Source organism: Chenopodium album, chromosome 20 (assembly GCF_948465745.1).
Source record: "Chenopodium album chromosome 20, dcCheAlbu1.1, whole genome shotgun sequence".
In the NCBI taxonomy this organism is placed as follows: Eukaryota; Viridiplantae; Streptophyta; class Magnoliopsida; order Caryophyllales; family Amaranthaceae; genus Chenopodium; species Chenopodium album.
The window spans coordinates 483,397-511,157 of NC_137853.1; the positions used below are offsets into that span (position 1 = coordinate 483,397).

At 33.8% G+C, this 27,761-nt stretch overlaps 3 protein-coding genes and 1 long non-coding RNA gene across 5 annotated transcripts; 3 read left to right on the forward strand and 1 right to left on the reverse strand.

Annotated features, from left to right (window-relative positions):
• The first annotated feature begins 743 nt into the window (after positions 1 to 743).
• Positions 744 to 6,734, forward strand: LOC145597315 (uncharacterized). 2 transcript variants are annotated; one of them, XM_081653452.1, is made up of 13 exons: positions 744 to 896; positions 977 to 1,094; positions 1,180 to 1,258; positions 1,348 to 1,423; positions 1,523 to 1,606; positions 1,698 to 1,802; positions 3,196 to 3,276; positions 3,384 to 3,448; positions 4,071 to 4,140; positions 4,222 to 4,299; positions 4,947 to 5,044; positions 5,143 to 5,278; positions 6,232 to 6,734. In XM_081653452.1, the coding sequence occupies exons 1-13, from the start codon at positions 843 to 845 to the stop codon at positions 6,376 to 6,378; spliced, it is 1,191 nt and encodes a 396-aa protein (XP_081509578.1). In that variant the 5' UTR covers positions 744 to 842; the 3' UTR covers positions 6,379 to 6,734. The 2 variants fall into 2 exon arrangements, with proteins under 2 accessions (XP_081509578.1, XP_081509577.1); XM_081653451.1 differs by having other exon boundaries at positions 779 to 896; positions 974 to 1,094.
• LOC145597316 (uncharacterized) lies at positions 5,396 to 27,733 on the reverse strand. The gene is made up of 2 exons (XR_014103317.1): positions 27,689 to 27,733; positions 5,396 to 5,462 (listed from the first exon to the last, which is right to left on the reverse strand). It is a non-coding gene; the product is annotated as an uncharacterized LOC145597316 (long non-coding RNA).
• Positions 8,581 to 14,026, forward strand: LOC145597387 (acid beta-fructofuranosidase 2, vacuolar-like). The gene is made up of 8 exons (XM_081653541.1): positions 8,581 to 9,667; positions 10,891 to 10,899; positions 11,600 to 12,456; positions 12,562 to 12,723; positions 12,848 to 13,083; positions 13,190 to 13,277; positions 13,370 to 13,538; positions 13,680 to 14,026. Coding segments are annotated over exons 1-8 (1,977 nt in total). The 5' UTR covers positions 8,581 to 9,213; the 3' UTR covers positions 13,682 to 14,026.
• LOC145597627 (monocopper oxidase-like protein SKU5) lies at positions 21,030 to 25,449 on the forward strand. The gene is made up of 9 exons (XM_081653838.1): positions 21,030 to 21,356; positions 21,654 to 21,763; positions 21,860 to 22,130; positions 22,218 to 22,353; positions 23,200 to 23,566; positions 23,753 to 24,118; positions 24,370 to 24,448; positions 24,587 to 24,804; positions 25,051 to 25,449. Exons 1-9 carry the CDS (start codon positions 21,213 to 21,215, stop codon positions 25,139 to 25,141), a joined length of 1,782 nt encoding a protein of 593 aa, XP_081509964.1. The 5' UTR covers positions 21,030 to 21,212; the 3' UTR covers positions 25,142 to 25,449.
• Positions 27,734 to 27,761: the final 28 nt, after the last annotated feature.

The window sequence follows — 27,761 nt, forward strand, 5'->3', positions numbered from 1 at the left end:
ATAACCACCTTTTAAAAAAAATGTTGTAAAAGACCATCAATTTCAAAAATTTTGTTGCAAATTACCACTTTTTTAGCCAAATTTATCAATTGTTTTACATTGAATTGGTTGCAACAAAATTTTTGAAATTGGTGGTCTTTTGCAACATTTTTTTTGAAAGGTGGTTATTTGCGAAAAACAATTTAAAAGGTGGTTTTTTGCAAAATTTCCTTTTTTAAATGATAATTATATTGCTCTTTGAAAATAATTTGGGACTAAAAAGGGGTTTAGGATTGAGATTATTTAGGGGGAAAATGACATTTTTACCATTAATGAAAAGAATGAAATAATAATCTTAGGGCATGTTCACATTTACTGAACTGAGCTGAACTGAACTGAACTGATTAGAGCTGAACTGAACTGAACTGAATTGAGCTGAAATGAATATTTTATGTGAGAGGGAAATTAAGAGCTGAACTGAACTGAACTGATTGGAACTGAACTGAACTGAACTGATTAGAGCTGAGCTCAACTGAACTGAACTGAAATTAAGTAAAGGTGAACAGGCCCTTAGTAAAGGTAATTCTCAATCCCATTCACACTTTTTAATCCCTAAACTCTCATTCCCACAATCCAAACGCTCCATAAGTAACATATCCAATCATCTAACCTAGTACTTATATTACAAAACCACACTCTTTTTATGTTCAATAAACCGATTGTTGTGCCTTTTGATCAAACCTTTCTTTTCATGAAAGTACCTTAATTTTGATCATTTGGGATAATATTAATAAAAAAAAATAACCTGTTGATAGATAAATTTGTTACTCAGCATCAGAGTTAGCGCTCACACAGAAAGAAAAATGCCTGCAACAACTTTGTCTTCTCCGCCATCATCTCTCTCCTCTCCTCTTCAGGTAACTCTTCTCTTCATTTTCTCTCTCTTCTTCTCCATTTCCATCTTCATCAACATCTCTGCAACTTTCAATGGCAGCAGGGGTTAGGATCAAAGCTTCCTCTTCGTCCTAATCTCACCTTCAACCTCCGACGATCATCAATTGCATTTCCTCAACTTCGTGCTTCTGCTAACGATCTTTCTTCTTCTCTCGATTCTGGTAATTCTTCGTTTGCTCATCTTTTTTATTATTTTAATTAGTTTGTCATTTTTTGTAATTATGATTGTTTTGAGTTGATTTCAAGGTTTGAACTCTGAATTTGATGCTGTTTCGAGGTTCAGTGAGATTGTTCCCGATACCGTCATTTTCGATGATTTCCAAAGGTTATTTACTTTTTAATTACTTGTTTTAGCTTCTTTTTTCGATTCGATTGTCTGATTATCTTTGATTTTGATTATTTGTGTAAACATAGGTTTCCCCCTACTGCTGCTACTGTTAGTTCATCGCTTTTGCTAGGTATTTTGAGTCTTCCTGATACAATTTTCAAGGTATTAGTGTTATATTTCGAAAATTTGGAGAACATTTGAAGAAAATTGAGTAGTTGATCATGTGATGAATTTGAAAATGTTTGTTTAATTTGGTTGTAGAGTGCGGTTGATACTGCATTGGCAGATTCTGAGTGTGCTAGTATTGGCAAGTCTGATGCTAGATTGTCATGTTTCTACGACAAGGTTTCACCTATTTTCTTTGATTTCTTATGAGAATTTTTTGAATCTTTTTGCTGGATCCAGTATATAATTTGTGATTATTGGGAATGCATAGGCCCTAGTGAATTGTGGTGCTGATTTGGCTAAGCTAGTACCTGGTAGGGTGTCGACAGAAGTGGATTCTCGTCTAGCTTACGACACTCATGGGATAGTTCACAAGGTATTGTAGTTACTCGCATATTCCAATCTTCTGTGAATGTTGCATTGATGAAGTTCAATTGAACTTGACGATGCCTTTTAATGTAGCTACATGAATAAAATTATTCTGTTCAATTGAACTTGCATATGTCATTCGCTTTGCTCTGTGCTTTTATTGGATGAGCATCAAGAATTCTTCTTTATGAAAGGGATATGTTTGTTTTTTGCTGTAATTGACAAACTGAACATGGCTTGCCTTTTTGTGATCTTTTCATTCCTTATGAACTGTCAGATTCTGGGACACCAATAAACTCTTTCTTGGAGTTGAAAAGGCACATAGTCTTAACCAACACCCCCCCCCCCCCCCCCCCCGGCAAAAAACTATTCCTTTGACAAGCATACATGTCTTCCAATTCTTCAACATTACAATTATAAAGGAAAGAATTCTATACTGAGTGTCTTTGCTAGATGGGCATGAGCTGATAGAAGTATTAAGGAATGCTAAGTTACTGCAAAAACCTAATAAATGTTTTGCAATCGCTTATGCATCTTGTATTTTAGTATGTGGAATACTGGGTTGCATTGATTTCTATACATAGTACATCCTTTTTGCACTAAAAAGGTAAATCATCCATTCCCATTATTGATGTCTTCCTCAAGGGATCTTAAGAGAAAAAATTTCAACTTAAGAAGTGTGTACAGCTGTTGTGGCCAAGAGGTGGAAGTGCTATTCCACTTTTTTGCTTTTATGGTCATCCAGGCATCCAGCCATGTCATCATTGTGCCATTCGAGCTTATCTGTGCTACATTGTTTGTAAAATGCACCTCCTTCATTCCGTGTTATATGTCCACCTAACTCTTTAAAAAAAAAAAAAAAATCCACATTGCATGTTACTCGTATTAATGCACTTTAAATGGCAGTTTAAAAGTACCATTGTAATTATATATGTCGGCTTACAGTACCAATAAAATAATTCGGGTATGTTTTCTTCGCTTGAATTTTTTTATCTGAATTTTTTGTAGTTGTGACTTGAACTTGGATACCCTTATTGTAACTTATCTAAACTTAATGTGTAATGGCTTTTTGAGTAGTGTGCACAACTTGATAATAGAGGGAGTATTTTTGTATAATTTTTTTTGTTTACCATGGAAGGAGTGAACCTCCGACATGGCATTATTTTTCTTGGATACAAAATATAAATGAAAGCTGCTCCATCATAAATCAATTTCAAGCTGCTTTGTAAATTGACTCAAACTAAAGTCTCAGATTCCAAACCTTGCAAACGGTGTTGAATATAGGGAGCAGTAGATTTCAATAACATTCATGGTATATTTCAAACCAGCACCTTAGATTGACATGCATGAAATAATTCTTCTAGATCAAAATTACAACTATTATGCTATCAAAATTTCAGGTGCACAAACTTTTGAGGCTATACAATGATGTTGAGGTCCCTGCAGAGCGTTTGCTGTTTAAGATTCCCTCAACATGGCAGGTTTTTAGAAGCAATATCTTTTAATTTGTTTGATCCATTCACTGTGCAAATGTGAACCTACCAATTGTTAGCAACTAGTGTTACAATTGTTGAATTTATGCTCTCAGGGAATAGAGGCTGCAAGGGTGCTGGAATCTGAGGGCATACAAACCCACCTAACTTGTGTTTACAGGCATGGATATATAACAACTCATGCTTTTTTTTTTAATGATTTGTAGGAATCAAATTACTTTTATATGATAGTTCTTTCTTTGACACCACTTGGGAAAATTTAGATTGTTTCTCTTGTAAATAATGGATATCAGCTAACTGAATTATAAGCTTATAACCATGTTATCCATCTCCAAAGTTGCAAATTGTTTGTCTTAAGTCTCTTCAATATCTCATATTGTGTTGTTTTAAATCCGCTGTGCTAATACATAATTCATGCACCACCTCCACTGTCCACAGAAACTGCTTTCATTCTAATTTAGTTCAAGTTTAAAATAATATTAAGGAATAATAAAATCGTAGGACTATAGGGTTACTTACGTGTGAAGTTAGGAAAGAAAGAAACTCTTTGTTTTGGATTTAATTTTCTTGGGGGTGTATATCAATCCTTTACCTCTCAATTGTTGCCACCTTGTGAATGGATGATTCCGAAGGTGGCAAATAATTTGATGGACGGATTTATTAGGTTGATTTTTTCTGGTTAGGTCTTAGGTATGCATGATTTCCTGGATATACAAATCTATGCATGTGGCTGCTGATACATGACGCTAATGAGGTTTTTTTTTTTTTGGGTGATCATTCAGCTTTGCCCAAGCATCTGCAGCAGCCCAAGCTGGAGCATCTGTTATTCAGATTTTTGTTGGTCGCATAAGGGTAAATTTCCACCAGAAGGAAACATTGAGCTGGATGCAATTTTGTATCTCGTTTCTTTGTTAATATTGTGTAGTTATTCAGGATTGGGCACGTAATCATTCTGGTGACTCTGAGATTGATGCTGCTCTTAAAAGAGGGGAAGATCCTGGGCTGGCTTTGGTGAGTTACAGATGACTTCCTAAATGACTACTTCCATTCTGCTAATGTCTACATGTGTTGTGATTTCAAAACTGATTAGTTTAATTTGAAATGAGACATTTGATCATTGAAATAAGAAAGAATATCCTTTGAGACGTGTGAATGAGCTGCCACTGATACAGTTAGACTTGACGGCTTTTACATTGAACTTTTTTTTTATTTTTTTTATTTTTTTTTATCTTTACTGAACCTAGTGATTGGTATTGTACAACCTTGTGTAGTTGTGTTCCTGAACAAAAGGAGAGGGGGGGGGGGGGGGGGGCTTGAATGTGGGAAGAAATTGAATGAGTTTTTTTGCTTTCTTGAATCTTTACGATTACACTTTTGCCTCTACACTTATACAATTATTTTTATTACAAGCCTAGCAAAGCTGCCCTCATGTCATTTACTGTACTGTTCATGTTGTAAAAGCAGTTTATTAGTAAGCTTGTCTGCAGTTGAGTGGACAATCTTGTTTTGCCTTACACTCTCGTATAAGCAGATTATGAAATTTGGATTAACCTTAGGTTTGTAATTATACATTCTCATGTTGCATTTGGAGTTGGGTCTTTTGGAACAATTTGTTTACTGAACACTAAGCCTTGTCTCATTATATGGAACCTTTGCAGGTGACAAAAGCATACAATTATATTCATAAATATGGTCACAAGTCAAAGCTAATGGCAGCGGCAGTTCGCAATAAGCAGGATCTCTATACTCTTCTTGGGTAGGAGTACCTACTAGTCTTAACATGTTACTCCTGTTAAATGTTTGAGTTCTGAAATACTACCTGTTTTTACTCTGTTTCCTATTCTCAATCTTCAGAGTTGATTACATTATAGCACCTATTAAGGTACTGGGGTCGCTAAAAGAATCTGTAACCTCTCCTGATGAGAAATATGCTTTCACGAGGAGGCTATCCCCACAATCTGCTGCTACATATGAGTTCAGCAAAGAAGAGGTTTGCTTCCATCCTTGCTTGCATAATTGCATGTACACTTGTTGAGCTTTTAATGAGATCGTCAAATTATAATGATTCTGTAATCTGTAGAGTGCTTTTGACCTGAAGTGAATCTAACTTCTTGTTTTTTTTTTTTTTTTTTTTTTTTTTTTTTTTTTTTTTTTTTTTTTTTTTTTTTTTTTTGCTCAATCCAAATCTATGAATTTGAGGATGAAGTAATTGCTTGATGAGATCTTGTCGTATAGTAATTCTGTGGCCTTTCTAATATGTCTCTGCTGCATTCTTTATAAAAGAAAAAGGCAATTTGGGCTGATTTTTTTCACTTTAGTAGGAATATTCATCTTACATAAGCTGAGTTGGTTCCTTGTTGGTGTATGTCACAAACCCACCAAGACAAATGTAGAAGTCTTAGTGGTACTGTGGAATTGACCCCTGCTTTTAGCCGTTATGGACTTAATGGTTGGTGAGCTAGGAAGCCTAGGCCTTTGGTTTATGTGGGCTAGGTTTTCTTCTCCTCCAGCCTTAGCCCTTAGCTGTCCTATTATGTTTAGTTGACCTTGTTATTGATCTTTGGTGGTCAATCTGGTCATATTGAGTTGCATTTCAAAGCCATAGTCATTGAAAATCGTCCTGCGCAAACCAAACAATTCTTAACTCATTAATTTCAGTGAAACTAATAGATAGAAATTAGAAAGATAAGAAGAATAATCTTTAGATGAGACAGTAAGATCCCATCTAGAAAACTCAGAAAATCTATGTGGTACAGATATACGAAAGTACTATTATTATATCCTGCATTCCAAAAGGGATCATTGTATCCAGGATTCCCTGAAGGTATTATAATTTATATCCACCACCCAGAAGGCTGTATTAGCATTGCTACCAATAAGTTAAATTTTTACATCTTGAGTAGTACACTTGAGGGTGGGGTGCTGATTTTTTCTTTATGTCAGCTTGTGAAGTGGGACCAAAGAAGCTTGGCATCAGCGATGGGGCCTGCTGCAGTTGAGCTTCTCACTGCTGGGATTGACGGTTATTCTAATCAAGCAAACAGAGTTGAGGAGTTATTCGGGAAGATTTGGCCACCCCCTAATGTGTGAATATTTGATGCTCTTGCTTGCAAGTGAGGACTAATTATCTCTTCCAAAAGAGTAAACTGATGCATTCACCACTTGCTAATCTTTTGATCTCTGGAAATAAACAGCCTTCCTTTCTTTTCCTCTATTGGATGAGAGATGGCATGCTATCTTGAATAAACAGATATTATCCTTTCTACTTATCTAGACTGTTGACTTGTCGAATATAAACTAGAACACTTATTTATTTTGTTTCTTTGTGCTTTGGGATGGTCAGTTGGGGGGTATCTCTTGAATGTCATTTGACACAAACATAAATGGTTTACTATTCATTAATTTCAAGGGAAGTATTTGTGATATACAAGGAATGAGTTCCATCAGCTTCTTATCTTCTGCTTGTGGTCCTAGATTTACTTGGAAAAACATTCATGATGGTACTTGGAAGAATAAATTAACTCTATAAGTCTAATCTGTTAGTCTTTTAACCATGTAGCGGTGAGGTTTATTTAGGTGATCGAGTAGATGACTCTTGGCCTAGACTCCAAGGGCCAGGCCACTTAATATATTTGACGAGTATTCTTAGCACGTCGAATGGACCACAAATCCACAATATGGTGTATGTACATGAAAATACACTTATTGTTGTTGGAGTTTTTCGGGATAAGATGTGGATGGGATCTTCTTGAGAGAGAAAGAAGGGATCAAGGGAGATCAGTACTACCCCAGCTATGAGATTCATTCTTGAGAAATAATTTATCTTAGCCAATCCACTGACTACTATAATCTGAGCTGTGTCTGATCATTCAACTAGTGTAAGAAACTTGCAGTAATCATTTTGAGCTGACATAAATATAAGTATCCTCTTTAATATTGAACAACTTGTTTCCACATTCCCCATCTTTATTCTGTGTGAAAGATTTACTGACATTAAAACTACTTGCAAGTTTTAACATGGTCTTAGTGACTGCATCTGACCAAAACAAATAAGACAGACCTGCCTTATTGCTTAACATGAGAAGATTTATATAGCACCTTGATATTTAAAGCAAAGTTAATACCCAAAACCTCTGAAAACCAAAGATTTAGGTCGATATTAGCTTAATTAAATTCCGATTGCCAGTTGTTGAACAGGGCACTCTACACCAAATGTATTTGTTTGAGCCTTAAAACTCAGATTGATTGAAAGTCCTTTTCTCCATTCCCTCCCCCTTTTACTCCTGAAATAACACAAGTACAACATACACAATAAAATAAGGCAATTATCAAGGGATTAGGAGATAAATTAACCACAAAGCGATACGTGTAAGTTAATAATAGGAGTTCCGAGTTCGTAATAAGGTGGGGTGGATCCATAATCCAGATCACGTTCTGCTGTTGATGTATCATGTACGTTGATTGCTACAATTATGGAGAGAAAATGAGAGGGGCATGTGATGTGAGGGAGCTAAGAAATTAGGAATTAGAGAGTTGTGCACAGCAAACATGTGCATAATAGGACCCAATATCAACATGGTTTGTCTGCCCTTATTATCAATTATTAATACCAACTCAAACCAATCATTCAACCTGTCTACTTACTATTCATACTGGCTACCTTTGCCTTCATTGGTGGTTTTGGATCATGTTATTCTTTACCTTTTGTCTTCTTCAATATAAACCATATTCATCACAATAAAACATAACATGTTTTTTGATACTGTAGATCGCCAATATTAATATTTTTGCTTTGGTTTTACCAATTCCAAATTATTTGAATTATTTGGTAATGCAGAGTATTACTACGTATTAGTTTATTACTTTATTAGTCTAATATATACCTTTTTGGCCATGATTTCAATCAACTGATATTTTGTAATATATACCTTTTTGATCGTAGTGGTAGGTTGTGACTCTTGTGAGTATTGTCCCTTCTATTATGAGATTGAGGATTTGATTTTTATCTATTTTGTACTCGTTTTTATACATAACTCGTTACCTTAACAAAATACAAGGGGGAGTACTCCGTTTGGTAAAAATTTTAACATTTGCATCTAAAACCTAATTTGAACATTATACATACCCGGAATTGCATGTGTACATAAATTTATAAATTGTCATTATCATTATTAATGGGAAAATTGTGTGGAGGAGCTACATACCTTATCTAAAAGGTGTTTGAGGCTCAATGCTATCAATGAAGAGTCCTTACTTCCTTAAATTTGTCTCCTTTTCAAAATTTTATCCTGTAGAATTGCAACTCCAAATGAAAACTTTTATGTAGTTTTATATAACTTAAACCTTTTTGGGCTATATGAAACTTTTATAAGGGATAAATTTATCCTTTTTTTTTTTAAGGATGAATCAACAACCTTTTCCATGGAAACAAAATTACGCAAAAAAAGTTGAATAAAAAGGAGGAAAAAAAAAAGTAAGCTAAGGCATATACAATTGGCCTAATGGGCAGTGAATAAAATATTATTGAATATTCTGAAAGTTTACAGTTGTTCCTGGGTTATATTCATGCACAAAACAGAAGTAATAGAATCTAAGATTTTCATTATTACATTATCAATCAATAATATAATGCAACTTCCCTAACATGGATCAATGTCTCTATTTCTCTCTCTAATCAAGCGGGAAGAAGCGGCCATTCCTTAGGTAAATGAATATTTTATGTGATTCTCAAATCTCAAGCAAACATACACTATAAATAAACCAACTTTTTCTCTCATTCACATTCATTATTACTTGTTGGCAAATCACTTATATTTGCCATCCTGTCTTTTTTTTTTTTTTTTTTTTTTTTTTTTTTATTTTCTTTCAAACTCCTATCAATATCCAAATACTTTGTCTAACCTTACAAATCAAAGCAACACTACAATGGTTGAATCCTCGGATTCTACCCTCCCTTACTCCTACGCACCATTGCCCCCTAGCCATGACCAATGTGACATTGGTTCGGCTGATAAACATCAAAGAAGACGGTCCTTAAAAATCGGGGTGCTCATCTTTTCCGGCCTCATGATATGTGCATTGATCGTCAGTTTATTGGATTACAATAATCAGTCTATTGTTGTCGACAATGAAGGTGTCAAGCCTAATGATTTAAAGTTGTCGAGGCCACCACCTGAGAATTTGGCTGGTGTAGAAGTTGTGCCGGGGTCAGAGGAGTTGTTGTTCAAGGTGACGCGTGGTAAGCCTCATGGTGTCTCTGAGAAGGCTAATGGGTTTCCATTGCGCGGCCTTAGGCTGCCTTTCTTTGATTGGAATGATCTCCAGCTAGCTTGGCAGAAGACTTCTTTTCACTTTCAACCACAGAAGAATTGGATGAATGGTACTTTTCTTAATTTTATTACGAGTATTAACTTATTGTTTTATATTTTTTGATATTGATAACATAATAGATCATAATCTCTAATAGCATATACTCCTTATAGACCTGTCAAAACTGAGACTTGATGAAAACTATAAATTGATTTTGGCCGGATAACTTGTAATTCATTACGAAATTAATTTTTAATAGATCACAATACTACCCAACACGAATTGACCTTGATCTAATCTATTGAAATGGACATGAGCCGGCCAATGGGAATAAGCTCTAACAGCTAGCAATACAATCATGTCAGGGCCGTCTTTAGACATGTTTTTTCTCACACACGTAACAGGGCCCCCCAAAATCAGGGCCCAATAATTTAAAAAAAAATAAAATTATATCCTTACAAATTCACCTTCTTCCTCGTAAAAGACCATCATTTTCAAACTAAAACCTAAAAATTCATCTTTGATTATGAAGATATATTTGTGAATTTTGCTTCAAAAAATATTAAAAGGATGACACTTTTTAAATAAAAAGTTTTTGTTTGTTGTTTTATTGAATTGCTATTAAACTTATTACTATGAATATTTAAGCTCTATAATAATCTGTAGTACTATACTCGATAAAAAAAAGCCATTTTATAATAATAATATTTTTAACCTTTGAAAATAGTCCTCCAAAATTGAAGGGCCCAATTTTAAAAGTTAGAACAGGGCCACCAAATTGTCGGAGACGGCCCTGAATCATGTGACAATGTAACTAAGGAAATGGTATGGTTTTATTAATACTTTTAAAAAGGTAGTCAAAAAGTGAAAAAATAAGAAGAATGATATTAAAAAAAAAAAAAAAAAAAAAAAAAAAAGGGGGGGGGGGGGGGGGGTGTCACAATATCTATATGACAGTGTATGTTAAAAAAAATTGATTTGTTGTACTTAAGGTTTAGATTAACATAATACACCATGATGTTATAAGTGGAAGTATATTCTTTGATCAAAAATACCAAAAAGAAGAAGTGTCCTGCTTCATTGGCTCTGTTGCATTACTATCTGGCATAACGGTATAAGCATATTATATTCAAAAATTCTAAAGAATGGTATATAATAATCTCTAAACTGCATAATGAATGTATGGTTCTAATGATTTTTTACTTTGGACTTTCTAACATTATCTTTTTCCTTTTCTTAATCTTTGCTGTTGGTGATTGGTCTTGCTGTGGATGTTAAACTGTTCGCCATCAGATCCAAACGGTAAAGTTGCTCCTCCTTTAAGTTATGATCTGTCATGTGTTCAATTTGCTTGACAAAGAATTAAGATTTAGATAATAGCAGCTGTCTGCATGGATTACAGCATAACATATTTGTGCAATATGCATCATTTTGATTGTGTTGAAACTTCATAAGCATATGAGTACTAACAAGTAAGAAATGTCCTCCAATCTGAATCTGTAGTTTCGTCATTTGTAGCTTGTGTTGTAACCTATGAATGCATAGCTTCAAACATGATTTTGATTATCGTTATTGTTATTGTGTTGAACCGTCTGAAAACCTTGTTCTCTCAGTTTACAAACATCTTTTTCAACCAGAATATATCAGATGTGGTCCGAAAAAAATTTAGTTTTAGTTATTGAGCAAAAATTAGCTAGGAATTTAATTTTTGGCTAGGAGTGTAATCAGCTGTTCAGTAAAAAAGATCATGACATCAGTGTCATACTTTATCCAACAAGGATAATATTCAGCTGACAAAAGTAGATACTTCAAAATGGAACTATTAAATATGTGCTGTAACCAAAGTGACTACCCTTTTCCCCCATGATTGTTTCACTTAGATTACACTAGCAAGGCTTTGCATAGATATCTCGAATTTCATCACAAAAACATGATTAAATTACTTGCAAATTGAAAGTGAAAATTGTATCTCAAATCTGATGAAGCTAAAACTATCAAACAGGTCCTTTATACTACAATGGGTGGTACCACTTCTTCTACCAGTACAACCCTGAAGGTGCAGTCTGGGGTAACATTGTTTGGGGCCACGCTGTGTCCAAGGACCTCATACAGTGGATCCACCTTCCCATAGCCATGGTGGCAGATCGCTGGTATGACTTCAATGGCGTGTGGACTGGCTCAGCCACCATCCTACCTGATGGTCAAATCATGATGCTCTACACTGGATCAACCAACGAGTCAGTTCAAGTCCAAAATCTTGCCTATCCAGCTAACTTGTCTGACCCTCTTCTCCTGGAATGGGTCAAGTACCCTGGTAACCCAGTTCTCGTTCCTCCTCCAGGAATTGGCAAATTGGATTTCCGTGACCCTACAACTGCCTGGTTGACCTCAGAGGGAAAATGGAGGATCACAATCGGGTCCAAGATCAACAAAACAGGCATTTCTCTTGTGTATGAGACCACTGACTTTAAGAACTATGAGCTCTTGGACAACATTCTACATGCTGTACCAACCACTGGTATGTGGGAGTGTGTTGACTTCTATCCAGTCTCACTAACTGAGACAAATGGGCTTGATACCTCTATTAACGGTCCATCAGTGAAACATGTGCTCAAGGCAAGCATGGATGATGATAGGAATGATTATTACGCGTTGGGAACCTATAGTGAGGCCAACGGTACTTGGGTTCCTGATAATGGTGCCATTGATGTTGGCATTGGACTAAGGTATGACTATGGAAGATTTTATGCTTCCAAGACATTTTACGACCAAGAAAAGAAGAGAAGGATCTTGTGGGGCTGGATCACAGAAGGTGACAGTGAAGCAGCTGATGTAAAGAAAGGATGGGCATCACTCCAGGTACATTCAAATCATCATCTACAAATTATTTCTTTCTGTTCTAGTTTTAATAAATAATGAAGTATAAGACAAGTTTGTAATTTGTATTGCTTGATAATTATACAGGGAATTCCAAGAACTGTTCAGTACGACCAGAAGACTAAAACCAACTTAGTTCAATGGCCCGTGGAGGAATTAGAAACCCTTAGACACAACAGCAAGGAATTTAACAGGGTTGAAGTTACTGCAGGATCTGTTGTGCAGCTGGATGTCAGCACAGCTACAGAGGTTCTGATTCATTCTTTAATCCCTTTTTGATTTACTCATTCGTTTTGTTTAATTGTAGAGCCAATTAGATAAAATCTTGCCTTGCTTCAAAAACTAATAATCTCATGCTTTGGTTACTCTACAGATGGATATAACTGCAGAATTTGAAATTGAAAAAGAGGCATTGGAAAGCTTACCTGTTACAGGAGAGAAGTATAGCTGCCCTGCCAGCAAGGGAGCCACTCAGAGGGGTGCTCTTGGTCCTTTCGGGTTATTGGTTCTTGCTGATAACGATCTCTCTGAACAGACTCCCATCTATTTCTATGTTGTCAAAACCTCCAGTGGCAACTTCAAAACTTTTTTCTGCACTGATTTATCAAGGTCAGTAAATCTTTAGAAAAACCTGTAATTGCTCTGATTGTTCTTGATCATTTCTTCTTAAATTGCAAACATGTCTAAACTCTTCTTTTGTTGATGGTATATGCAGGTCATCTATAGCAACTGATGTTGCCAAAGACATCTTAGGTAGCACAGTACCAGTGCTCAAAGGCGAAAAATTATCCATGAGAATTCTTGTAAGCTGACCTGATATACTCTGTGTTACACTGTTACATATATCCCCTCCAGGCTTCTAGCCAAAATCTAACATCATGTCATTTGGAAACAGGTGGATCATTCAATTGTAGAAGCCTTTGCCCAAGGCGGTAGAACCTGCATCACATCCCGGGTTTACCCAACACAAGCAATATACAAAGACGCAAAGCTATATGTATTCAACAATGCAACTGAGGCCAGTGTTACTGCATCTGTCAAGACCTGGCAAATAAGTTCTGCATGTACGTCCTACTACTCCATTTGACGAGAATTCCATCCACATTCTTCATTATTGGCCTCCCTTTACAGAACATATAGGCACTTACAATAACATTTTTTTCTTCCTTTTGTTTTAATCATTATAAATGTGCTTATGTATGTAGGAAGCATGAACGTATAGAAGAAAAGAGAGTCTGCCATTCATTTGATGCAAGAGGATAAGCAATGGGAGTGGAGTGAAGTCGAGTCGAGTCAATCACAAGCCATGCCATGCAATGCCGTTCATTCATTCATTTATTCATTATATAGCAATCATCATACACATACATATGTTTCTTGGTCACAAGAAAATCACAATTTTGGGGAGAAAATAAATAAATATATTCTCCATAATCGTTGAGATTTTGGTTAAATGGTGTGGTCGTTTGTCCCCCATTAGTTTCGATGGCTCCCCCCATTACTCAATCCTTTAATCAGCTCATTATATTGAAGTTCATTCATCCTTTGTTTATATCATTGTGACGGCGAATTTTGTTTCTTTATCAGTTTCCTATTACAAATACTTGATATTAATAACAAGAAACTCTTTGCTCATAACTCAAGCTCTCTAGTATAGTGTATACAAGCTCATTTGATGATTTAACTATCGATGGATCCATCTTGAATTTCCCTCAGATATGTTTGACAAATGACGATAACTGAACTCTCTTCCTACTTAAGTCATTATGTGTAGAGATTTATACGTGATCCCTAATACAGACTGAGGGCCTGTTCTAATTTACTGAACAGAACTGAACTGAATAGAGCTGAAATTAATTGTTTATGAGAGAAGGAAATTAGGAACTGAACTGAACTGATTGGAGCTGAACTGAACTGAATTGAAATTAAGCTGAAGAGAACAAACCCTTACTCCTAGCTACTTGAGTAGTTGAGTGACGACCATTATTATGTAATGTAACTAGTGCCATTCAAAAAAAAAAATGTAATGTAACTAGTGACTAGTGACTAGTGAGAATACTTTCAGAAACGGAAGTAGTATTAAAAGTTACTATATGCAACCAAGTGTCAATATTTCATTCACATAACAACACACACAAAAATGGTGAACATGCTTTTGGATCGTGCTGGAGCCATAGACAGAGCCCAGCCCAGATGTGGGCCTACCAAAATTGAGTTGAGGTCTGATCATTGGATTCGTCAGTAGGTAGGAGAGATTAGTTGGTATAGTTTCTTCAAAGTCTTCATTAATTTGGAAAATAATTGTTACAAATTTCAAATTGAATTAAGAGGGGTATATGCGATATAGTGATATAACAAATTAACAACTACCATGTGGTGGTCCTTTTACACCCAAATTTAGCGCCTGCATTTAACTATAATGGACCATGCTACAATTTGGTTTACATTGTCAATTAATTAATACGTTTGTCCTAGTACTACCTGATTGTTTTAGTATACTATACTCTCCTCGACTTTGGGAGTCTTGTTTTTGTCATAATTCGAGTGAACATTTAAACGTACCTTATATATAATTTGCATAACTCTTTTGATAATTTTAAGTGATCATATAACGATATAAGTGGCAACATTCTTTAACTAAATATACTTTAAAGTTTCGGACTTTTGAAAAACAATACGTAGTAATAAGTAATAGACATTATTATCCTGCTTATCAATACACAGCCCCAAGTCCAATAATTTCTTAAAAGCAAATTTAAGCATGAGAGGAGAAGATTACCCAATTACTGTTCGATAAACAAAGATTAGTATAGTCTTTGGATGTCATTTAAGACTCGACAAGAAGTTTAGCATTTTACGAGAAAGATTGCGTGGTTAGTTACTATATAACGGCTCTTTTGCGAAATTTGTGGCGTTTGCAAAGCAAGTTTCGGTGCTTCCCACGTTAGATTTGCATGCATGATTACATTTGTTAAATACCATCAGTTAATAATCTCTGCAAGATTTACGGTGTCAATAATCCTTCCTTTACCTAATTAATTATCTCTGTTTTATCTTACTTTTAATGATAAAAGGAAGCATTTTGTTTATAAAGGAGATTTTCTAATGTAGACCCACAATTGTATTGCTACCTCTGTGATAAGAAACAAAGGTAGTATAAAATTTTCTATTACTACATAATTAAATTATTTTAACTAACATGGAGTAAATGAAATGAAAATTTTAAAATACTTGCAAAATTTAAAGTCAAAGAATTTGTTCCGAGGTGAAACCGAAATGATGACCATGGGCGAACTCTAAGCCTGTGAGTTAATCAAAGCGTAAGAGAGTAAGAAAAATAGAAGTAGAGAAAGTGAGAGAGAGTCATACCATGTGACTTGGGTATTTATAATACTGGACTTTTATTAACTTACATGGTTCATTGGTATACGGATGACTTTTTATATAAAGTAATGAGTTGGCGGATTGGTTGGCCAACCGCGGAGTAATTCATGACTCTCAATTGGAATTTTATAGTAATAATGTGCCAGTGGAACTTAGTCGTATTTTAGAGGAGGATATAAGAGGTGTGGCTATGCCTCGATTTATCCCTCCGTAGGTAGTTGTTTGTTTTCTCTTGGTATCTTGTATCCTCATTTGAATAAAAAAAAAAAAAAAAAAAAAAAAAAAAAAAAAATATCCCGTACAGATTATTTACCCTAGATTTGCCTTTTTCATATTTATTTTTTATTTTCATAAGAATTTTCATTTAGTTTGTCAAAAAGGTTACTTGCGCTGTATTTTATAACTAGGCGTATATGTAAGGTGACTTTTGGGCCAACATTTAAATGTATGTACTGGCAATCGTAGACTGTTGTTGGGCAATGTACGAGATGCAGCAAGTCAAATTCTAGAAACTGACTCCATACATTAGAACGTTGACTTGTATTAATAATAAACAAATGACTCAATGATAATGTATGGAATACAGATTGGAATATAAATAAATCAACCAAAAATTGAGTGAATATGAGTTGCCAATGAAAGAAATGAAGAAATGTTCGAAATAGAGAGCATGTGAAGAGAAATTATTCTAGTAGTACCCACATGTTTCCGCGTCCTCTCTTGATCAATCAACAGCAAAGATATACAAGTAAGAGTATAATTTTGTACAGTAGGATCATTACTCTTTTCATGCTTTTCTATTCAATGTTCTCCAACCGTAACTCTCATTTCTGTCTTTCAATCAAACCTCGTTACTATTTATTCACTCTCAATCACCTAATTAAAAGTACATGATTGTAAGGCTAAGCTAAGGACAATTAATTTAACCCGAAACAAATCATGAAATACACTATTAATTATTGCATTGTATACGGTATTTAATCAATGATTTAATCTAATCATATCTTTGAAACTACTTTGCAACATTTGATTGTAAAGGCGTGTACTTTTTAATTAGTGAACTTAACTTATTAGATGTAATTAGCATTGATTTATTTTCATCTTACATTTTTATGTAATTGGACACAATCAACCATAGGTTAATGAAAATAAGTTACCGTTCAAAAAAAGATATCTTAGTAATTTGACAATCTCGATAATGCTAACAATACTCGCTCCATACCTAAGTTTCAAATATTCTCAAAGTGACGGTATAATTATTTTTGGTTTTGGTACTAATAAACTTCAAGAATTATGAAAATAAATGAAAAATGACTGTAAATAATAATCATGATATAAGAAGAGGGTTGTTTCAAAAAAAAAAAAAAAAATTGATATAAGAAGAGGGTTGCATGGTGGGCTCGTTGCGTTGGCTAATTGGCTGGACCTAGTTGCCATTCTTGCCAATATCTGGCTATCTGCTTCTCTACACTTTTTGCATCATCATATGGCTCAAAAAATAGACAAAACATTACATGCATTATTAATCTTGTACCAAAAATTTTCGTTGTCCTTCTTTTCATAATTTTGTCAACAGCTTTGGTATATACTTTTATTCAATATATATAATCTTTAATTCTTTATAACCGCAATTTGTAGCTTTATGCATTAATTTAGCATGGATTCATCAATTCTAATTCTTCTCCTCAACTTTGATGCTTTTCTTCCAAGTGATGGCCTCTGCTCCACATTAATTCTTTGATATAATACTTTTCCATTAATTATATGGTCATAATCAGTGGATAAGACATATAATTAAGAACAAGGGGGAAAAAGTCTCAACTATCACTAAAGTTGTTTCTTTAATTTAATTTTGTTATAAAAAGGGAAAATAAACCATTAAAATTCATTGGAATTGTAACTTGCTCACAAAGGAAGGGAGAAATAATTTCACTCAAAAATGCTAAAGGTCACAAACACAAACAACAAAGACTAGTATTCAAATGATGTGACTCTTGTTAAAATGTTGTCAAGCAATTGAAAATTAACATTTCATTCTTCAAATTTTTTTTTTACTACTTAGTTGTTTTTGAGAAAATTTTGTTGTTGTTGATCGTTTCGGACCTCACCTTTTCTGGACAAACAATTTTCCTTATTTTATTACTGTAATTAAATTTATTTGAAGTTATGTAAACTTATTAAAATTTATTTTATTTATTATATATAAATTGAATTTGAATAATTCTCATTAACTCTTAAAACGAAGTAAGTACTTGTATGAGTTTATCTGGCGTGAACTTAATAAGGCAATATAGGGCCTATGCGTTTTCCCTCCTGGCAGATGCAGTGTCACTTGCTCAGTTACATTCTTAAAAATTACAGTTACATACCAAATATTCCATAAACTAACAGTCAGCTTGACCGTTGAGCAAAAGTGAAAAAATGAAAAGCAATGCATGCACAAAAAAGGAAAGGTGGACGGATAATGATAGTAACAAATAGCTGATGATCAGGGCATGATGCAACAGGATGAAATGAGTGAGGGCGCATGTACAATAATACAGCTCTTTATTTAACAAACAAAATAGAAAAGCCACTACTGTTTTTAAAAAGGTCCCCTTTTGCTAGGAAGCAACGGTCAATCAGGTAAGTGCGCGTGTGCTTTACCTATTTTCTCTCCCATTTTTTCTACTATTTTTTTTTTTGAAACATTTTTTTTCTACTATTTTATTCCCTCATTCAGGAAAAAAAAAAAAACCTTTCAAGTTTATGGTTTAAAAGTATAAAACACATCTTAAACAATATTTAATAAGAAGTACTCTATATAATTTGACTAAGGGTCTGTTCTCATACGATTATTTTCACTTCAGTTCAGTTCAGCTCTTAATTTCCTTCTCTTATAAAATATTCAGTTTAGTTCAGCTCAGCTCTAATAAGTTCAGTTCAGCTCAATTCATTTAATTTCAGTCAATAAGAACAAGCCCTAATACTCGTATCAAGTAGTTTTTACTTGATATGAAGCATATTGTAAATTCATTTCAAGACGAATTTAACAACACCATATATAATACTTCGTATGAATTTTAAATGATAGATTAAAAAAAAAAAAAAAAAAAAAAAAAAAAAAAAAAAAAAAATACCATAAGAATGATATTTAAAAAAAACGGTAATATTAATAACAATATCTGAGTTGTCAATTTGCTGTCAATTAACAATGGCCATGCTACTTTCTCTCTCATTATTCTTCCATCAAGATAGTCTTATATCATGACCGACAAATGCTAGCCTATATCCAACTACCCTTATATTTTTATATTTAAAATCATAATTATAGTTATATAATCAATACTTTTTTTTCTTAATTATATCTTCTTCTCGATATGTTGCTCTTGCTACGGCGTAATTTTCTCTATTGACATATTAATTCTTTTCCTTATTCCGATAGGGTTTTTATCATTTTAATAAGAGTAATTATAATTAGCCGGCATTGAAATTATATTGTAGTTGTATTAACTAACATAAACTAGTAATTAAGGGTCCGTTTGGCATCGTTGTGGTTTTCTGTTTTTTGGTTTTTTGTTTTTTAAAAGTATATTACATATGTTACATAATGGATCAAAAAATATTTAGACTTATTAAAATCATGATAATTTTGAAAACTGACAACAAAAAAGTGGAAACATCTTTTTCTTGTTTCCTGTTTTTGGTTTTTAGTTTTCAAAAAAACAGGAAACTGAAAACCAAAAATGATGCCAAACAAGCCCTAAGCAATGTATTGTGCAAGATAACCTTGTTTAACAAATCAGATATTTCTTATGTATTTAATGTTGGAATATTAATTGGATTAGATTGTATAACAACTGATATCGAATCATTTTGTTATAGCCATTAATTGATGTACATTGCACTAGTTGATGTTTATAAGTAGAACAGGTTAAAATCAATGTAAATGTATATTTTGATTTAAGATTAACGTAAAACTTACTATCAATTTGTGGACCAAACGCCAAAGCACATAAGACAATGACAAAAATTGCTCATTTTTCAAATTCATTTTGAGTGAAAAAGCTAGTTACCAACATAATATTGGTGTATGGTTATATCCATATGTCAAAAGCTAATTGGAAAGGTAATTACTAAACAAGGATATATACCTTTTTATGCTAAAAGCATAGCATATTGTTTAAAAAGTGTAATAATTAGAAAAGAGTCATAATTAATTTACTTTAGTAATAAAAAAGCTTTTCATTTACCTCATATGTCAAAAATGTACTCCGTATTTACTTTATTTTATGTATTGAATAGAAACATTGTTTATTTCTTAAGTTTGTGAATTTCTAGTAAACAATGTATAAACGAGGGTTAACTTTAAATGTTTATTTTTAAAAGCTTTGTAATTTTTTTGTGTGTATGTAAATTAATAGAGATCAATCCCACATTTTTACTCTTTGATGTTTTATATAATATAATGATTCGTTTGAATAAACAGATACTTTATACTTTGTATAATATATCATCTTTAGTAAAGAGCTTGTACTCCTCATTCAGATATACTATATAATCTAAAATATTTTGTAAAAAGTATTGAAAGTTCTAGTTAGCTCAAGCAAAAAAATAACAAAAATTATCGTGATGATAAATAAGAAGTATATAATTTGTTTTAAGATCTACCACAATCGATCACAATTCACTTTTGCTATTAAGGGCCTGTTCTCTTACGTTGAAATTCAGTTCAGCTGAGTTCAGTTCAGTTCAGTTCAGCTCAGTTCGGTTCAGTTCAGTTCAGCTCCTAATTTCCTTCTCTTATAAAATATTCATTTCAGTTCAGTTCAGTTCAGTTCAACTGAGTTCAGTTCAGTTCAGTTCAGTTCAGTTCAGCTGAGTTTAGTTCAGTTCAGCTAAGTTCAGTCAATGAGAACAGGCCCTAATTGTATAAGTTCAATTTTCATTTATTCCCAAAACTACCAAACACAAATGTGAAAACAAAACACATATGCTCAAAATTTTCTAAACAAAATTTAGATATAAGAAGAGACTAGTATATCTAAAGTTTATGCTTACGTGAACTTATACCATACTTCAAATAATAATTTTTTTAAAAACAAAATGAGGTGTAGCATTTTCCTTATTAAAAAATGTTTCTTCGTTAAAAAGAAGAAAAAAATGATTATTTATTTCTGCCCCCATAAAAAAAACCTCATATTCTGGAAATTACAATTTCATCATTGTCTCTTTCTCTCTCTTGCTCCCCTGCCTTTGCTTTTCTCTCTCCAAAAGCTGATAATGTAAACACACAAAACTCAAATAAATTTGGCATTAAACTCTTGAAAACATCAAAGAAAAACCTCCATTTTTTCTGAACCCAGAAAAATAAAATGGTTTCAACTAGCACTTCAATAGTGTTAATTGGGCTCCTAATTTCAGTGTTAGTGAGCTTATCTTCAGCTGGTGATGCCTTTGTTTACTATGATTTTGAAGTCTCATACATCACTGCTTCTCCATTGGGTGTTCCTGAGCAGGTTTACATTCTTCAGATCTTCTAATTTCATGCTTAAAAATTCAGTTCTTGGGTCATTTAATTATCTGGGTATTGCTTTAATGTTGTATTAAATGATGGGTTTTACTCAAATTCATGTAAAAAAGTAGTCTTTCTTCTAGATCTACAAAATGTGCTTTAATTTGTACCATTAAACATTAAAGTTGCAATCTTTTTTTGAACTATTTATGTTCATGATTTGCAATTTTGCTAAAGTAGTTAGCTTTATTTTTTTTTTTTAATTTTTTTGAAATTTTTTGGGACTTTTTTTTGCATGTAGGTCATTGCTATTAATGGTAAATTTCCAGGACCTCCCATCAATGTCACTACTAACAACAATGTAGTTGTTAATGTGCATAACAAATTGGATGAAGAACTCTTGATGACATGGTAACATTTCAATTTCATTTCATTTTTTGGTTATAATTTGAGTAAATATGTGTACCATATTATAAAAAAAGATGTATAATATTGGCAACATTACAGGGCAGGAGTATTTCAAAGGAGAAGTCACTGGCAAGATGGAGTATTAGGAACTAATTGCCCAATTCCTCCAAAGTGGAATTGGACTTACCAATTCCAAGTTAAGGATCAAATTGGGAGTTTCTTTTACTTCCCTTCACTCAATTTCCAAAGAGCTTCTGGTGGTTATGGAGGAATTATTATCAACAATCGTCCAGTTATTCCGATTCCTTTCGCCACGCCCGAGGCCGATATCATCCTCATGATCGGAGATTGGTACTCTAAGAGCCACTCGGTTAGTGTTACAAACACCCATTAATTTGGCATAATGTAATCTTGGTAATGTATGCATTTTTCTGAATGAAATCTTTGAAATTTTCAGGATTTGAGGAAAACCCTTAATGGTGGCAAATCTCTAGGAATGCCAGATGGTGTTCTTATTAATGGAAAAGGTCCTTACAAATATAATAACAGTGTTCCTGATGGCATTGATTATGAAACTATTGATGTTCATCCAGGTAAATCATAAGATCTTAGTTTATATTTTCTATTTTTGGCAAATTATGTTTAATTCTTGTTATATTTGATTGAATGTTATTACTATATTTAACTGTGAATAATGGTATTTAAACAGCTTACTTGAGAGTTTAACCTTATTTGGCTGGTCAAGATTTCTGCTTGCTGGGCTGGAGTTGTTCTTTTGCTTTTAGTGTTTTCCACATAATGTGTTGACTAAGTTTGTGCCTCACTTGCTTAATTCAGAAGCCATGTGCTTCATATACTGTATGAATGAATATTAATATATTTAATTTGAATGTTTATTTTTTTTTAATTACTCTTTTGCTGACTAAACCTCATTATAATGGTAATAAAATTTCTTTTGGTGGGGTTATTGTTGTTGCTTATGGTTATATTATCCTCCTTCTTTGTGTGTTGGACCCTATTTGCCTACACAATAATTTAAATTTGCAACTTTTTTGCTGTCATGACAACTAAGATAATCTTATTAAGACTTTTTTTTTTTTAATTGTGTGAAACTTGTATATCTAATTATGGGAGATAGTTAAAATGTTTTGGGGTTGTATCCAGGACTTCGAGGTGCGTCCTGTCTGTCATCACGATCTTTTGAGGCTCCCTATAAACCAAAATAATTAGGCAAAATTAGGGAAGTGTGACTGATGATTTGATTACTTTAACCAAAATTTCACTTACTAATTGAATGTGGAGTATAGATAATGTGTGTTCTGGAGAATGCTCTTGCTTGTTGTTTCAGTATTTGATTTATCTTTTTGATACACCAGTGTCGGATTAAGTCCAAGTGATTATTTATGTTAGCGCTTAACATTAAACAACAATATTTTCAGGGAAAACATACCGTCTTCGTGTACACAATGTTGGAGTCTCAACTAGCTTGAACTTCAGAATTCAGAGCCACAATCTGCTTTTGGCAGAAGTTGAGGGATCCTACACTGTGCAGCAAAATTACACTAGTTTGGACATTCATGCGGGACAATCTTACTCATTTTTGCTAACCACTGATCAAAATGCCAGCTCTGATTACTACATAGTCGCCAGTGCTCGGATGGTCAATCAAACAACTTGGCAGAAAGTAACCGGTGTTGCAATCTTGCGTTACTCAAATTCCAAAGGAAAGGCACACGGCCCCCTCCCAGACGCTCCACAAGACGAAAATGACAAGACATTCTCCATGAATCAGGCCAGATCAATCAGGTTTGCCCCTTAATCTAAATTGTGATACGCTTTAGATATCGGATCTTTTCAGTTTTCCAGATTTTGAGTACATTACTGTGTTAATTCTACCTAGAGCATTACTGTGTTAAGGAAATGATTAGAAAATTAGTTATTCTTTCTATACCATGTATGTGAGCTAAAATGTTCTGTGGTCATATTGTGTAGGTGGAATGTGTCTGCTAGTGGTGCCCGTCCTAACCCACAGGGTTCCTTTAGATATGGTGACATAAATGTGACTGATGTTTTTCTCATACAAAACAAGCCCCCAGTGAAGATAGGTGGGAAAAAACGCGCCGCTCTTAATGGGGTTTCATTTGTCAATCCTACCACACCAATGAGGCTTGCTGATAAGCACCATTTGAAAGGCATTTATAAAATGGACTTCCCCCACAAACCCTTGACAGGGGCCCCTCGCATGGAAACATCAATTATTAATGGTACTTACAGGGGATTTTTGGAGATCATCCTTCAAAACAATGCGACCAAGGTCCACACTTACCACCTTGATGGATACAACTTTTTCGTGGTTGGGTAAGAATTCTCCCCTTCTTAGCCTTTCCAATTATGTCATCGTTTAATTTGTTGCTAAGCCCTCAACTTATTTGAATGTTTGAAAGTTGTGATTTGAAGTTGAGTAGCCTTTATCTAAACTTATCAGTTCATCTAGACTTATTAACCCTTAATCTTATTCTTTCAAGTGAAGAGAACACAGCTATGTGATTATATGTTATCTGTACTAATCAATTCTTAATTATTTTCTTTGGACGTTTTCAATAATACAGTATGGATTATGGTGAGTGGTCGAATAACAGTAGAGGAACATACAACAAATGGGATGGAATTGCTCGCACCACAGCACAGGTATCAAATCTTGTTTTATTCTACTAATCCATGCTTCCTTTTTCGTCTTACTCCATATTGAAATCACTCAAGTAAGCTGCTAAGTTCAATAAATGTTCATCTTGTGAAAATACTAACCCTTGAAATTCGCTTCTTTAGGTTTATCCTGGGGCTTGGACTGCTATTTTGGTTTCACTAGACAATGTCGGTGTTTGGAATTTGAGAACTACAAATCTTGACTCATGGTATCTTGGACAAGAGACCTATATCAGGGTGGTCAATCCAGAAACTGCAAACAATCCACAGTTGGCGTTGAAAACTGAGCTGCCTGCTCCTGACAATGTCCTGTTCTGTGGTGCACTCAAGAAGTTGCAGAAGTATGTTCTTGTACCCCCGATGTCCCATAGATTTACTTCGTTTTTTATTTGCCTAACAGGTTAGGCAACCAATGGGGCAAAATGTGTTAGATACCTTTATGAGCTAATTGTTGTTGGACTCAAGTGAGAACATTTTGCCCCTGTGTGTTGTCCAACTGTTAGGCAATTAGCCAGACTCTCGATGTCTGCTTATCTGAATGTACTTGGAGACTCTTAACAATTTTTTTTCTGTTTCTTTCTATTCAGGCCTCAAGATATCTCTTCTGCAGCTATCAATCCCATCCAGCTCATCTTTACGTTGTTGATGATATGCGCTTCCATATTTCATTTCCATTGAGGCATTATTACTCGGATGGATGTGATTGTTTAGTTTTCGGGAGCATGGACTGTTGATGAGATTTGCTTCTAGAGTGTGCATGTTTTTATTTTTTTATTTTTATTTTTAGGTTTGTCGATATGGATATCCACATTTCTTCGGCGCCCCCTTTTTTTTTTCCTTAGATTTTTAATACTCTTAATGCTCCCAGAGTCTGTAGTAGCCTAATTCATGAGAGTAATCATTCTTTCTATTCCACAATTAATTCATCAAATGTAATCATGACTATTTATTGTCTAAATTTCAATACTCAATAGAGTTCTTCTACTTGTCACCAAGAAGTCATGTTTATTATCAAGCTCCTTATCCTTCTTGAAGAAGGTTCGGATACAACATACCTAACAGTTTGTATTCTTGTCACGATACGTACATATGGAAGCATACATTTAGTCCTGACTATAGTTGTCAGAAATCAGAATTCAGAAGTACTATCATGCTGTAACAAACTAACAACCTTATTTAAGTATAATGTATTCTTGCAGAAGTCAGAAATTGTGTGTTAAGAAGCTGAACAGCCCCTTAATTTTCTAATGTACTGCGATTCTCCTTTGAATTATTGTTATTCCTTGTTTTCTGTCCAAAATCAGTGAATATGACAAAATGTAAGACGCAATTTGTGAAACACTTGAACAATTTTCAACCAACATTAAGAAATTTGGTGATACCACCATGAAATTCACACAATTTTTTTTGACTATGGGTCTTGAAACCTTTGAAATTGTTCTGATTTTGTTGATTATATGAGCTTTATCTTCGGACAATTTTTTACTTTTCCTGACCCGAAATAGATATAAGCTTGGATGCTTCCCATGGACTTCACGATACCCTGCCTAGGGTGGCCATTTGGGTTGTTGGAACCGCACTTTGCCTTAATTCAATTGATTTTACGGTTAACGTATATGCTTCTTTTCATTGACCCTGGAGCTCCAAGGGAGCCCCGAGAGGCTATCCCCATACCTTTATTTACAAAGCCCCAAAATATAATAATCATATCTTTAATTTTCTGAATACAAAAATACAAATGGTGAAGTGAATATGAACCCCTTAAGAGTTCTGCTTTGTGGCATTAAGAAAACTACAGTAGGATCAATTTTGTTGCAATGCCTTTGTGACTTCCTATGCAATAAAAATAAATTAAAATAATGATCAAGAAGCTAAACACAAGAAGCTCAAGAACTAACAAAAATCATGCAAGTATTAGAGCAAATATTTTCTATAACCAACTTGCTGGGGCAACATATTGGGCTCACAATCTTTGGGTGCGACCTGTGTTTTGGGCCAGGGTATTTGTCTCTTGGGCAGGCACTTTTTTACTGGATCATATTTGACAAGTTGTGTGTTATTTTCTCTTCATTTTACAACCTTATACAAGTACTAACGTAAAAGGTGATGCCTCAAGCAAGACTTTAGTTACTTATTTAATCAGTTTTAATCTTTCGTTAGGCCAAAACTGTTAATGGCTCTAATTATTTTTGGTGTTCCACTTGATTCACCCTTTGCGTAGATGACTGTAATTTGGACACTATGCCAAGTAGGCTTATCTCTTGAACACTAGTGTATGTTACTTCCTAATCTAATGGTAATCTAATCTATGCCCCTTTAACCAAAAAATAAAGAATGATTAATTAATTCTCCACCCGTTTCTTGATCTTTGTCCTATCTAACATCTTTTTTTAATATTTATTTGTGCAAATGGTGTAATAATATAATATTTTAAAACAACACATTGAATTGAATTTAACACCACACATGAGCATATTATTTTATTATATTTTGATAATTATTTATAATTGAACTTTTATTTCAAATTTCGAATGTCATAATTACATAAATGTAAAGAATATACACATGTTTTTATGTATAACTTGTATATATGTTATTTCAAATTCAATTTCTTTTTTGAACTCAAATTTTCAATTCATAAGTATTACAATTTGATTCTTCTTCTTCGAAAAAAAAAAAAAAAAAAAAAAAAAAAATTCTTGTATATTATTGAAGCAAATAATTGCTTTTTTTTCTTTTTCTTTTTATTTGGATAGATGAGTAGTGGCAAGTATCCAATGCAACACCCCCCCCCCCCTCCCTCCCTCCCCCTAAAAAAAAAAGGTTTGCAAATGACTTTGGATGGACTTTACAGGTCATATCAAATATATGCCTAGTGTCTACCCTGTTACCAAAAGCTTCATATTGACCCCATCCAAAAAAACAAAGCTAGCCACACAACAATATCTTCAGGTAATCATGTAAAGTATTCTACTCTCCCTCCGCAAATCATATGGAGTAATTCCTAACATTTTTATAACCAATGTTTTAGTCCGACCAACTAACTTTTTAAGGAGTCGAGAAAATCTAAGTTGACTTGGATGAAAGGAATTATGTAGGTAATTATAATTAAATAACCACAGAAAATATATTATTGGTTCATGCAAACCAATATTGTTTCATTGGAATGTACTAATGTAGATGTTTTTGTTGTTGTATTGTTGAAAGTTGACTACATTGATGTACTTTTTTTTTTTTTTTTTTTTTTTTTTTTTTTTTTTTTGTTTTTTGACAATGGGTAAATTGATGTAGTTGTTAT

Excerpts from the sequence above, each read along its gene's own strand:
- LOC145597315 (XM_081653451.1), top strand. The coding sequence starts at position 843 with ATGCCTGCAACAACTTTGTCTTCTCCGCCATCATCTCTCTCCTCTCCT. Across the intron at positions 3,449-4,070 it reads CACCTAACTTGTGTTTACAG|CTTTGCCCAAGCATCTGCAG; the intron begins GCATGGATATAT and ends GTGATCATTCAG. Across the intron at positions 4,141-4,221 it reads TTTTTGTTGGTCGCATAAGG|GATTGGGCACGTAATCATTC; the intron begins GTAAATTTCCAC and ends GTAGTTATTCAG.
- LOC145597387 (XM_081653541.1), top strand. The coding sequence starts at position 9,214 with ATGGTTGAATCCTCGGATTCTACCCTCCCTTACTCCTACGCACCATTG. Across the intron at positions 12,724-12,847 it reads ATGTCAGCACAGCTACAGAG|ATGGATATAACTGCAGAATT; the intron begins GTTCTGATTCAT and ends GTTACTCTACAG. Across the intron at positions 13,278-13,369 it reads AATTATCCATGAGAATTCTT|GTGGATCATTCAATTGTAGA; the intron begins GTAAGCTGACCT and ends ATTTGGAAACAG.
- LOC145597627 (XM_081653838.1), top strand. The coding sequence starts at position 21,213 with ATGGTTTCAACTAGCACTTCAATAGTGTTAATTGGGCTCCTAATTTCA. Across the intron at positions 21,357-21,653 it reads CATTGGGTGTTCCTGAGCAG|GTCATTGCTATTAATGGTAA; the intron begins GTTTACATTCTT and ends TTTTGCATGTAG. Across the intron at positions 24,449-24,586 it reads TTGCTCGCACCACAGCACAG|GTTTATCCTGGGGCTTGGAC; the intron begins GTATCAAATCTT and ends TCGCTTCTTTAG.